This window comes from Trachurus japonicus, chromosome 6 (genome assembly GCF_045865225.1).
Source record: "Trachurus japonicus isolate A0001 chromosome 6, Traja_1.0".
In the NCBI taxonomy this organism is placed as follows: Eukaryota; Metazoa; Chordata; class Actinopteri; order Carangiformes; family Carangidae; genus Trachurus; species Trachurus japonicus.
The window spans coordinates 31,626,756-31,639,593 of record NC_140912.1 but is presented as its reverse complement, the minus strand read 5'-3'; the positions used below and the strand labels follow the sequence as shown (position 1 = coordinate 31,639,593).

The window sequence follows — 12,838 nt, the reverse complement described above, 5'->3', positions numbered from 1 at the left end:
TAGATATAACAGAGTGGCGACAGCCTTTGATGTCGCCGCCAGCGCGGTCACGTGGTTCATGTAGCTCCCGGCTCAATTGGAGTTGCTCCCTTCTTTTTACAGTCTATGTTCTGGAGGCAATATTTTTTTTTGTAGGATGAGTCCGGGAAAGTCCCGCCTTCCCCGCCTCTGATTGGCTGGATGAATTCTCCTTCGATTGACGTCATCTCACAACAGTACTGTAGTAAACTAAAATACACACAACTGCAATTTAAAAACTGATTAGATGCCATGGCGTAGTGGTTTGCGTTTACACCTGTGGTGTGGTGAATCCGAGTTCGATCCCCACTGGTTTCACATTTAAAAAAAAAAAAGTTTTTAAATTTATATTCCAAGTTTACATTTTGAGTTTGAGAGAAGTGTAATTGTGCCATTGGTTAGGTTTAGGCAATGAAGAAAGGAGTTGGTTAAGTTTAGTAAAAAGACCAGGTAGAGGCTAGACAGGCCAGATAAGTAGAGAGAGTCCAAATTTACATTTTGAGTTTGAGTGAGAAGTGTAATTGTGCCACTGGTTAGGTTTAGGCAATGAAGAAAGGAGTTGGTTAAGTTTAGTAAAAAGACCAGGTAGAGTGTAGACAGGCCAGATAAGTAGAGAGAGTCCAAGTAGATCTAGGCACTTTCACGCTTTGCCGACAGCCTGCGTTTCACAGCCGTTTCACAGCCGTTTCACAACCAAAACAAACAACCAATCAGGCGAGAGCCCTTCTAGCCAATCAGAGTCGAAAATGGAGCCCATCTAGCCAATCAGAGGCGGGAACGGCGGGAAAGGCGGGACTTTCCCGGACTCATCCTACGAAAAAAAATATCGCGTTCTGGAGCCAGCCCCCAGCGACAGCCGAGGGGATTGCAGCTTTTTGAACGCGGAAGTGAGCTTCACTCCTCAGACCGACAACTGCCCCCTTGTTCGAAACACCGCTGTTTGGACCCTCGGACCCTCGACCTATTTCACTGCTCTTTTATTTCATGCTGCAATATTCAAATGAGGGGGCGCGGGTTTATCTGGACCCTTTCAGAGTAAAACATCACACGACGGCCTATTCACCTTATTTTGCGCTTTCCATAGCATTACATAGGAAATCAAAATATTTTCTATTGAGAGTGAGGAGTCACGTGCCGATTTGGTCTAATCTGGGCGGGGTTTGAGCTTTTTACAGTCCGGTCGGCCATGATGGAAGGAGACGCTATCGGTTGCCAGGGGCAACGTCATCAGAACAGCACAGAGACGGACTAAATTCTAGCTCTTTTTTGCGCCAACAGATCAACAAATTACAAGAAAGAATAAGGAGAAAGTAAATCACTGGAGCAGTTTTTAACACAGCAGTGATTTCCAGGCATTGTAAAACAGTAAATTACGGAGTAGACGATTTTGTTTTGCCCATAGACTAGTAAGGCTTTTGCCACCGGAATCCTTCCATCATGGCGGAGAAGGGGGGCGGGGCTCTGAGCTGTGACGACAACTCCTCACTCTCAATAGATGATTAGTTTATTTTGCTCAGGCTGTTCCCGGGGCAGCCGGGGTCCTTCTCCTTCCGTCGTCAACATCTGAGCGACACGTGAACAGTGAGTGAAACGGCTCATAAACTCTGTTTCAATCTTTATAACCTCATTGTTTCGTGTTTATGTTAATGATAAACATGTTTATATTCAACACCGACACACACACACACACGTTTAAACTAACACCATAAGCTCAGACTGTGAGGGAAATCTGCTGCTTCGTGTGCGAGCGACACCAAACCCCGTCTAAAATGTAAATAGAAACAATATAATCCTTTACACAGAGAGGCAGGTGCACGTTAAATGACAAATAAATAGACTTCTCCATTCACAAATATGTCTTCTATCATTCGGCTTATATAGTTAAGACTGAAACATTTGTCATTGGTGCGACTTTACCATAGACGGTAAAAACGAGGCTTTTTTGTCACAAATTTTAATGTAAATTTCAAATAGGCTACTTAGGCTACTAATAGGCTCTCAATAGGAACATATATTGCATTCCTTTTTCCCACAAGGCATCACTTTTTATAAATAAAACCTACAAGGCTTTGTATAACAGAAAATAAGTACTTGTGAAATAAATAGCATAAATGAAAAAAGTAAACACAAATTCCAAGGCACCTTTTCCCCTCATTTCTCAACATATTGTGACGCTTTGCAGTTTCAACCATGTTATACATTTTCTCATGTTCGTTCATTAATAATCTCAAGCAACTGAAGTGTTTGTTTAACTCATTTTTAAATCAAAATATTGAGGGAGACTTAATTTTCTATTGCAAGAGTGGATGTTGTAGCTATCTGCCCAAAATGATACAACTATGTTTATCAGGTCAGACATTTTTTGTGGGATATTGTCTTTGAATAAAAGAAGAAATAAAGGAGGCAGATGTGTGATAGTTTGTGTGTGTGTGTGTTTGTTTTCTCCAGCAGAGCAGCCAGGATGGGCCGCTCCTCCAAAGACAAGCGGGACATTTACTACCGTCTGGCCAAGGAGGAAGGCTGGAGGGCGAGGAGCGCCTTCAAGCTGCTGCAGCTGGACGAGGAGTTCAACCTGTTCACAGGTGACACAGACACACCTGTCCCACCGCCTCCTCCTGTATGGACCACTAGAGATAAAAACCTTAGAGAACATGTGACATATGGAGTGTTTTTTACATTAGATTTGATTTTATATTTAATCATGTATTTCTATTTAATTTGACAATGTAGCTCTGGTTCTGGGATCTGATCTGAGTTTCCAGCCCTCAGTTTATTTCACCTCTATAATGTTAAAATCTGTTGTTTAACATTCAAAGTAAGATTGTAATGCTTTTATAGAGAGTTAGATAAAGAGTAGGGATGTCACGATTATACATTTTTTTGGTACGATTGTTGTCAGAGAAATAATCACGGTATTACGATTATCACGATTATTATGTACTAATTAATTTCACAACACTATGAATGTGTAAAATCAAATATAGTCAAAATATAATTACATTACTCACTGTTTACACAAAATATTTCAAGTATCTATTAATGTATGACCAGTTCTTAATCCCCAGGGGAAACATTTGAAATATTCAGGTCATAAATTGTCATCTATACCAAATGTTTACGTTTATTTTAATCATTTTTTGTTTTTTTTGCTTTATGTTTTTATTATAAATGACACGCTAACATTTAAATTCCTACCAATTCAGTGTTACGTTAGATAAATGGACCAGTATCTGTGCATTTACCTTTATTTTTGCGCACATCTGCCAATAAGGTTCCAACATCAAATTTTTGTGAAAGTAACGGTATTTAGGAATCTTTACGATCAATTAATTGTGGCGTTTAATACCACAATTAATTGTGAAAACAAGTAATCATGACCTAATAAAGAGTCTTTATCCCACAGATTCTGATTTGTGAAACCTAAATAGTTTTTCCTGCATCTAAACCAGAACAGACCAGGTTGTGATCCATAAAATATCTCTCCTCTCTGGGAGTTGATTTGATCTGTACCTGGTGGTCTAATGTGGTCTGGAATGGATGGAGGAAAAAATGTGTAATGTCTCTTTAAATGCAATAATTATTTCACAAATCATAAATTCTTAATCCTCCTCTCTGGGAAAAAAGGGGTTAAAGTTTTATTTTGAAGGTTCAACACACAGCTGTAACATCCAGAGGTGTAATAAACAGAGGACTGGTGAGTTTAAGTTTCCCTTAACTTTTCCCTTAACGGCTGAATCAAACTTTTCCCTCTTTTTTTGTGTGTGTGTGTGTGTGTGTGTGTGTGTGTGTGTGTGTGTGTGTGTGTGGTGTGTGTGTGTGTGTGTGTGTGTGTGTGTGTGTGTGTGTGTGTGTGTGTGTGTGTGTGTGTGTGTGTGTGTGTGTGTGTGTGTGTCTGCGTCTGTGTGTGTGTCTGCGTCTGTGTGTGTGTGTGCGTCAGGTGTGAACAGAGCAGTAGACCTGTGTGCAGCTCCCGGCAGCTGGAGTCAAGTCCTCAGCCGCAAACTCAGGTGAGTTTATATTTTACATCTGAACATGTGTTTATGTCTGAGCTGCTGCTGGTTTAAAGGGATAGTTCAACATTTTGGCAAGTTGGCCCATTGCCATAATCCCTATAGTCATAGCAGTAGGTTCGTTACCTTTAATTGTCGGTGCAAGCTATTTTTAGAACGGCGGAGCAGAGCCACGAGCTGCTCAGAGCTACGCTACGGAGGCTCATGGGATTCATCAAACTCATCAAATACACAATCCAACAACTCCACAACGCTCTGGTGGACAAGTTGTGACCTGCACATTCACCACGCTATGAGATAATAACACAACGTTACCAGACAGAGTTGTTTTAGAGGGAAATACAGAGACTGTTGATGAAAAACTGCCCCTGAAGGCATGGGTGCAGATCCCAGGGGGGACGGGGGGGACATGTCCCCCCCAATTTCTGAAAAACATGAATTGTTCCCCCCAATAAAAATACTTATTCAAAATTTAACAAATGTATTTTCAGACTTCACATTCTTCACATTTTAGATTCACATCTAAAAAGAAACCCTTATTGAAATGGTGGAACAAATAACCAGAGCAGAAATTTCTGGTCTCCTTCACTACGATGCAAATGAATGAGTAGTTTCTCACACAGACACTGATGACATCAGCAGGCTTTAAATTTAAAAAAAACGACACCCTCAATCTTAAGATTCATATCAATTAATCATGCATAAAGTAGTCCCTTACACTGGGAGAAAAGGAAGATGGTGAGAAGAATTGAGGATCTGGGAAGGTCAGTGGGAGGCAAAAGATAAGAATGTGAGTAGACATTATATGTCCGAGACCTTTAAAATTATAATTTACTAATATAACAGCAGTGATACCGCTGTTGGCTGTTTAGGACAAATAAACAAGAAAGGTATAAGCACAATAAATTTACTTTTTAAATGATATGGTGAGCCTCTACCAAGTTGTGATTTATGGTGGCATGTTATGAGCTGCATATGGGCAAAAAAAAAAAAAATCACTTTTGTGTCCCCCCCAATCCTGACATCGTATCTGCACCCCTGCCTGAAGGCAACGCGCATCAGCGGTTTTGCATGAATTTACCTCTAAAACAACTCTGTGTGGTAACGTTGTGTTATTATCATCCCTTTGTGTTTAACTGTCAGAGGGCGGGAGGAGGAGAAGGAGGAGAAGGAGAAGGAGAAGGAAGAGAGGGGTGAGGAGGTGAAGATCGTGGCGGTGGACCTCCAGGCCATGGCTCCTCTGCCGGGAGTCACTCAGATCCAGGGAGACATCACCAAGGTAACGAGGAGGAGGAGGAGGAGGAGGAGGAGGAGGAGGAGGAACGTTAGAATTAGAAATACTTCATTTAATCCCTGAGGGGAAAAATACATGAAGACATAAAAACACATAGTGTATTCAAACACAGAATAAAAAAGAAATAAATATATGAATAAGAGATGTGTGTAGAAGGTTAAAAGTTAAGAAGTTAAAAGAAGTGCTGGGTCCAGGATGCTGAATTAATTAATCAGATTGAGGAGTTGTACAGCTGTATTGCAGTGGGTATAAAGGAATGTTTATATCGCTGTCTTGAGCAGCGGGGGAGTCTGTATCTGTGACTGAAAGTACTTTTAAGACTGTCCAGTGTTTTATGGAGGGGATGGGTGGTGTTGTCAGTGATCCGGAGGAATTTTGTTCGGACTCTGTTTTCAGTGACTTCCTCCAGGGTGCTCAGCTTCACCACTACAACGTTAGAGTTTACAGGTCATATATTGATGTGTGTGTGTGTGTGTGTGTGTGTGTCAGGTGTCGACAGCTCAGGAGATCATCCGTCACTTTGAAGGTCGACCGGCCGACCTGGTGGTTTGTGACGGAGCTCCAGACGGTGAGACCTCCTCCTCTCCTCCTCAGCTCCTTACCTCCTTCTCTCCTCTCTCCTCCTCTTCTCTCTACTCTTCCTCTCTCCTCTCATCTTTTCTCATCTCCTCCTCTCCTCCTCTTCTCCTCCTCAGCTCCTTACCTCCTTCTCTCCTCTCTCCTCCTCTTCTCTCTACTCTTCCTCTCTCCTCTCATCTTTTCTCATCTCCTCCCCTCTCCTCCTCTTCTCTCTTCTCATCTCCTCTCTCCTCTCTCCTCCTCTTATCTCTCCTCTCCTCTTCCCTTCCTTCCCCTTCTCCTCTCCTTCTCTTCTCTTCCTCTCTCCTCCTCTCCTCTCCCCTCTCCTCCTCTCCCCTCCCCTCCTCCTCTCCTCTCCCCTTCTCCTCTCCCCTCTCCTCCTCTCCCCTCCCCTCCTCCTCTCCTCTCCCCTTCTCCTCTCCACTCTCCTCTTTTCTCCTCTCCTCTCCTCTCTCCTCCTTTCTCCTCTCCTCCTCTCCTCTCCTCTCCTCTTCTCTCCTCTTTTCTCCTCTCCTCCCCTCTCCTCTTTTCTCCTCTCCTCCTCTCTTCTCCTCTCCTCTCCTCCTCTTCTCTCTTTTCCTTTCTCCTCTCCTCTCCTCTCCTCTCTTCACCTCCCTTCCCCTCTTCCTCTTCCTCTCCTCTCCTCTCACCTGTAGTTTTTGTAGTCCTTCACCTGTTCTGACGCGTTACTTCCTGTTGTTGTGTCGTGTCTCCGTAGTAACGGGTCTCCATGATGTCGACGAGTACATCCAGGCTCAGCTCCTATTGGCTGTGAGTTCTCTGTGTGTGTGTGTGTGTGTGTGTGTGTGTGTGTGTGTGTGTGTGTGTGTGTGTGTGTGTTCACCTGTGTGTGTCTCTGTGACGTCACACTCTCGCCCTCGTTGTGTTTCAGGCTCTGAACATCACCACTCACGTCCTGAAGCCTGGAGGAACGTTCGTGGCCAAAGTGAGTTCATCTGTTATTGATTATAGATCACTGTTTCACGTGCTGCGTTCAAGGACGGTGGGGAAAATCAAGTGCGACGTGTTTCTGTCTTTTCAGTTTAATCGCTCCTGTTTTGCGGTGGTTGCGTCTGTCCCCGCATCGCCACGGCAGCAATGAATGGGAGTGGATGCAAGTTCCGCTTATGACTCAAACGGTAGCTTTTCCCACTGCACCTGAACACACCGAGCACGGCAACTATGAATTAGATCTAGTTTTACAAACATGTCGGCTTGCTTGAAGTAAACAAACTTCTCGGTGCATGTTTGAATAGCCATCTGACGCTGTCTGTGGAAAAAAATTGCGACACAGGGTATCCACGGGGTCTTGAAAAGTATTAAAAGGTGATAAATCAATTTTGGGAAAATTAAGACCCTTAATTACTGTAGTCTTAAAAAGTCTTTTCACGACTTTATAAAGTCTTAAATTTTGAGGGTATTTTTTCTGAATTAGCTGTCCAAGAGTTTGTGTCCTAAAAAACATTGTGAAAGTGTATGAATTTATTCATTTTATCAAAAAACAAAGATGAACTGGTGCATAAGAAAGAAAAGAAAAGAAGATTGTTGTTTTTGTTTTTTGAGAGTGGAGCAATTTTTTATTTTTATTTTTTGATAAACTTTGCCTTTGATTTCTTATCCCAGCCTATTTTGAATTCTGTTGTATCATAGTGGTCTATAGTCTTTATCACAAACTAAAACTGTTCAATAAAAGTGTCACTGTTGTGATGTAAATGGTTACAGCTTGAAGTGTCGGTGAGGTATTAAAATATTGAGAAGGTCTTGAAAAAGTCTTAAATAGGTATTAGAATTAACTTCAAGATTCCTGTATAAACCCTGAAACAGCCTAAGCAGCAGAACTTGCATCCGCTCCCATTCATCGCTGCCGTGGCGATGCGGGGACAGACACAACTACCGCAAAACAGGAAAACTGCAAATCTTCACATTCCTTCTTTTTAGACCTAAAATGTTAGGAAAACACACCCCCGAGTTGAATTTGCCCGGAATTGTCCTTTAACCTGGTGGTGTCCCGTCCCGTGTGTCTCCTCAGATCTTCCGAGGTAAAGACGTGACGCTGCTCTACTCTCAGCTCAAGATCTTCTTCAGCGGCGTGACGTGTGCAAAACCTCGCAGCAGCAGGAACTCCAGCATCGGTGAGTGACGCCGACCAATCACACGCCTCCGCTGTCGACCAATCACACGCCTCCGTCCGACAGACTGTTACACACAAGTTTTACTGTGTTGATCCAGATCTGTGACGACCTCTGTCTGCAGAGGTTTCTCTCCTCTCCTCTTTTACTTTCCTTTCCTCTCCTCTCCTTTTCTTTCCTTTCCTTTCCTTTTCTCTCCTCTCCTCTCCTTTTCTCTCCTCTCCTCTCCTTTTCTCTCCTCTCCTCACTTACTTTCCTTTCCTCTCTTCTCCTCTCCTTTTCTTTCCTTTCCTTTCCTTTTCTCTCCTCTCCTCTTCCTTTCTTCTCCTCTCCTCTCCTTCTCTCGTACTCTTTTCCTGCCCTCTTCTCTCCTCCTTTCCTCTCCTCTCCTCCTGTTTTCCCCTCTTCTCTCCTCTTTTCTCTTCCTCCTTCCCTCCTCTCCTCTCCCCTCCTCTCTTCTTCTCTCTTCTCCTCTCTTCTTTTCTTCTCTCTTCTCCTCTTTTCTCCTCTCCCCTCTCCTCTCCTCTCCTTGTCCTCAGCTCCTTACCTCCTCCGCTCCTCTTCTCCTCCTTTCCTCCTCTCCTCACATACTCATTTCCTCTCCTCTCCTCTCCCCTCCTCCTTTCCTCCCCTCCTCTCTTCTGTTCGTCCTCCTCTCCTCACATACCAAGTTCCTCTCCTCTGCTCTCCTCCCCTCCCCACCCCTCCTCTCCTCTCCTCTCCCCTCCCCTCCTCTCCTCTCCTCTCTTCTCCCCTCCTCTCCTCTCCTCTCCCCACCCCTCCTCTCCTCTCCTCTCCTCTCCCCTCCCCTCCTCTCCCCTCCTCTCCTCTCCTCTCCCCTCCTCTCCCCTCCTCTCCTCTCCTCTCCTCTCCTCTCCTCTCCTCTCCTCTCCTCTCCTCTCCTCTCCTCTCCCCTCCCCTCCCCTCCTCTCCTCTCCTCTCCTCTCCTCTCCTCTCCTCTCCTCTCCCCTCCTCTCCTCTCCTCTCCCCTCCTCTCCTCTCCTCTCCTCTCCTCTCCTCTCCCCTCCCCTCCTCTCCTCTCCTCTCCTCTCCTCTCCTCTCCTCTCCTCTCCTCTCCTCTCCCCTCCCCTCCCCTCCCCTCCTCTCCCCTCCTCTCCTCTCCTCTCCTCTCCTCCCCTCCTCTCCTCTCCTCTCCTCTCCTCTCCTCTCCTCTCCTCTCCTCTCCCCTCCCCTCCCCTCCCCTCCTCTCCCCTCCTCTCCTCTCCTCTCCTCTCCTCCTCCTCTGCTCTCCCCTCCTCTCTTCTCCTCCTCCTCCCCTCCTCTAGTTTTACCATATCTGATGTCTCTGTCTGTGTCTCCGTGTGCAGAGGCGTTCGTGGTCTGTCAGAACTACCGTCCTCCTGAAGGCTACGTCCCCAACATGTCCAACCCTCTGCTGGACCACTCCTACGGTAACTATGACGACTCCTCCTCCACATCTTTCTGCACATCATCTGCTGCAGCTGGTCTCAGATCAGATTGTATAGCAGAGTAACTGGTTCTGGTCTCTGTCCGTCAGACGTGGACTTCAACCAGCTCGAGGGTCCGAACCGGGTCATCGTTCCCTTCCTGGCGTGTGGCGACCTGAGCGCCTTCGACTCGGACCGGACCTACCCTCTGCAGGTGAGGGGGCGGAGCTTCATCCTGCTGGTCCACACGGAGACCTTGTTCATTAATTAACCTGTTAATTATGGTGTAATTATGTTTTTAATATGGATTTTAACATTTCCTCATTTATATATATATATATATATATATAGACATTTTCATTATAAGTGAAAATAGGTACATTTAAGGTAATTTAATTTAAATACCTTAAATAGGTACATTTAAGGTAATTTTATCCCTTAATAAACCCCTTAAAGGGACAACAAGGAGTTTTGGAAAAGCGAAGCGTTTTCACACTACATTTATGAGCCTCCGCACACCGTGAAATTCTTTGACCGGCGCAAGACAGACTCATGTTTTCATTCATCAAGAATTAAAGTCAGAGGTTCGAAGACGATCACATACCGTCGTAGTTCCCACCATAAACGGCGATTCGGCGGCGTTATTCTCATGACTCGCCACGAAACCGGAAGTAATAATAACAAAACACTAATAATAACAAAATAACGATAGAGACAAAATGATATATTATTTATCCAAAATGGGCCCATTAACAAGTGTGGGTAACGTAGATTCATCCACATTAACGTGAGACTTTTTTTATAACCAAATAGAAACTCCTCGTTGTCCCTTTAATAGATAAATTAACCGATGACAGTATATAAGTTAACATTTTTCATTATAAGTGAAAATAGGTACATTTAAGGTCATTTTATCCCTTAATAAACCCCTTAAAACAGGGATATATCCACCAAATAAAACCTTTAATGCATTATAATAATACACAGCCACAGAAAAAGCATCTCAACATGTACGACTCTCATTCCTTCGCAGTTTTATTTTTTAAATACCAACATCAACAAAAGTCATTCTACTTAACGAAACATTGACATTATTCAATCGTCTTGTGTTGTTTAGGAATTAATATGAACATGTTTTCTTTGCATTATTCAAGGTCCGAAAAGATACATTTTTTTATTTTGACTAGTTTTACATCTTCTTCCAATAAATGCTCTAAATTACAATATTTTTATTGCAATTTTGGGAGAAATGTTGACAGTAGTTAAAGGACAATTCCGGGCGAATTCAACTCGGGGGTGTATTTTCATATCATTTTAGGTCTAAAAGAATGAATCTGAAGATTTTCAGTTTAATCGCTCCTGTTTTGTGGTAGTTGCGTCTGTCCCCGCGTCCCCACGGCAGCAATGAATGGGAGTGGATGTAAGTTCCGCTGTTTAGCCTGTTTACATCCCTCAAAGCCGCATTTTTTTTCCACAGACAGCGTCAGATGGCGACTCAAACATGCACCGAGAAGTTTATTTACTTCAAGCAAGCCGACATGTTTGTAAAACTAGATCTAATTCAAAGTCTCCCGGAGTCTCGCGCGAGACCCAGTTGCCGTGCGCGGTGTGTTCAGGTGCAGTGGGAAAAGCTACCGTTTGTGTCATAAACACAGGAATATCAACTCTTTACTTGCTTCAAGTAAAAAAAACTTCTCGGCGCATGTTTGAGTAGCCATCTGACGCTGTCTGTGGAAAAAAATGTACACTTGAAGCAAGTCAAGAGTTGATATTCCTGTGTTTATGACACAAGCGGTAGCTCCTACTGCGCCTGAACACACCAGCACTGCAACTTCGGGCTTGCGCGAGACTCCGGGAGACTTTGAATTAGATCTAGTTTTACAAACATGTCGGCTTGCTTGAAGTAAATAAACTTCTCGGTGCATGTTTGAGTAGCCATCTGACGCTGTCTGTGGAAAAAAATTGCGGCTTTGAGGGATGTAAACAGCCTAAACAGCGGAACTTACATCCACTCCCATTCATTGCTGCCGTGGGGACGCGGGGACAGACGCAACTACCGCAAAACAGGAGCAATTAAACTGAAAATCTTCAGATTCATTCTTTTAGACCTAAAATGATATGAAAATACACCCCAGAGTTGAATTCGCCCGGAATTGTCCTTTAATAGAATAAAACAGAAATGTTCATTTTACTCTAACACATACCTATAAATAGTAATCTCATCAAACTATGTATTTTACTTTACCCATTATTTATCTCCAGATGGGATAAACTCCAGATATCATGCATTAATTAAGAATAAAATTCCTTTAAAGGTTCAAATTAGACATTCATATAATGTTATATAACTGTTTTTTGCTTTTTCCTACATTCCTGAATTGAGTCAGATAGTCTATAATTAAAAATGCCAAATCTCTGCTCATTAATGGATTTGTCAGATCTTTCATATTAAGAGTTAATTACAGGGAAAAGACCTGTATTCATTAAAAGAGGCTTTTGAAATGGTGGTGTTTCTTAAGGAGTGTAGTTTTTTAATTTGGTCTCATCCTGCCTCTGACCTGTGTTAATGATCTAACACTCTGAATGTGTTGTGTCTTCAGCTGGATGCAGATAAACAGTATCAGTACACGCCCCCCACCCAGCCGCCCATCTGCCCCCCCTACCAGCAGGCCTGCCACCTCCGCAAGAACAACCTGCTGTCCCGAGAGGACGCTCCATCTGCCGGGCCCAACCAGGGTCGGGACGAGCCAGGACCAGGACCAGGACCAGGACCAGGACCAGGACCAGCAGCAGAGTCCACCTGATGCCCCTCGCTGCTGCTGGACAGAGACGTGTGTGTGTGTGTGTGTGTGTGTGTGTGTGTGTGTGTGTGTGTGTGTGTGAAGGAGCAGCCGGACACGATCTGGATCTGTGGTCAGGATGTTGTTGGTCCAACCGGGGGAGAGAGTTTTTATCATTTATCCTGATTTAGAGACAGATGCTGCATCCACGGGGCTTAAAATGATGATTTTTTACCCTCAGGACCACCGTAGTTTTTACCTTTTAGTCAAAACAAACCAGTTTTTTCTTTGTTTATAGAAACTTTGTGACTGACAGTTGTATGTAAATAAACCAACAATAAAAAGACACATGAAATAAAAAGTTGCATTGTGCATCTGACTCTAAAAATATTAAATGATTTTACCAGCTACAGTTAAACACCAAGGATTAAAGGTGTTTTAAAAGAAACAAACAAAAAGATAATTTCTCGTGGATACTTGGAAGTCGCAGGACTTCTCTACTGAGCTTTAAAGAGATGTATTAAGAAGTTATGATGTGTTTACATTTATGTAAATGTGTCTGCATGGAGCTATATTTCTATAAAACTAGTAGAAATAAAAATAAGTGTTATCAAGACAT

General features: G+C 43.5%; 1 protein-coding gene across 3 annotated transcripts; it reads left to right on the top strand.

Annotated features, from left to right (window-relative positions):
- The first annotated feature begins 1,553 nt into the window (after window positions 1-1,553).
- On the top strand, window positions 1,554-12,566 carry ftsj1 (FtsJ RNA 2'-O-methyltransferase 1). 3 transcript variants are annotated; one of them, XM_085780223.1, is made up of 11 exons: window positions 1,554-1,599; window positions 2,470-2,600; window positions 3,956-4,025; window positions 5,172-5,307; window positions 5,812-5,890; window positions 6,620-6,672; window positions 6,794-6,847; window positions 7,931-8,033; window positions 9,359-9,442; window positions 9,550-9,653; window positions 12,040-12,566. In XM_085780223.1, exons 2-11 carry the CDS (start codon window positions 2,480-2,482, stop codon window positions 12,241-12,243), a joined length of 1,008 nt encoding a protein of 335 aa, XP_085636349.1. In that variant the 5' UTR covers window positions 1,554-1,599; window positions 2,470-2,479; the 3' UTR covers window positions 12,244-12,566. The 3 variants fall into 3 exon arrangements, with proteins under 3 accessions (XP_085636349.1, XP_085636351.1, XP_085636350.1); XM_085780225.1 differs by having other exon boundaries at window positions 1,554-1,603; window positions 2,475-2,600; XM_085780224.1 differs by having other exon boundaries at window positions 1,563-1,603; window positions 2,472-2,600; window positions 12,040-12,268.
- The last annotated feature ends 272 nt before the right edge of the window (window positions 12,567-12,838 follow it).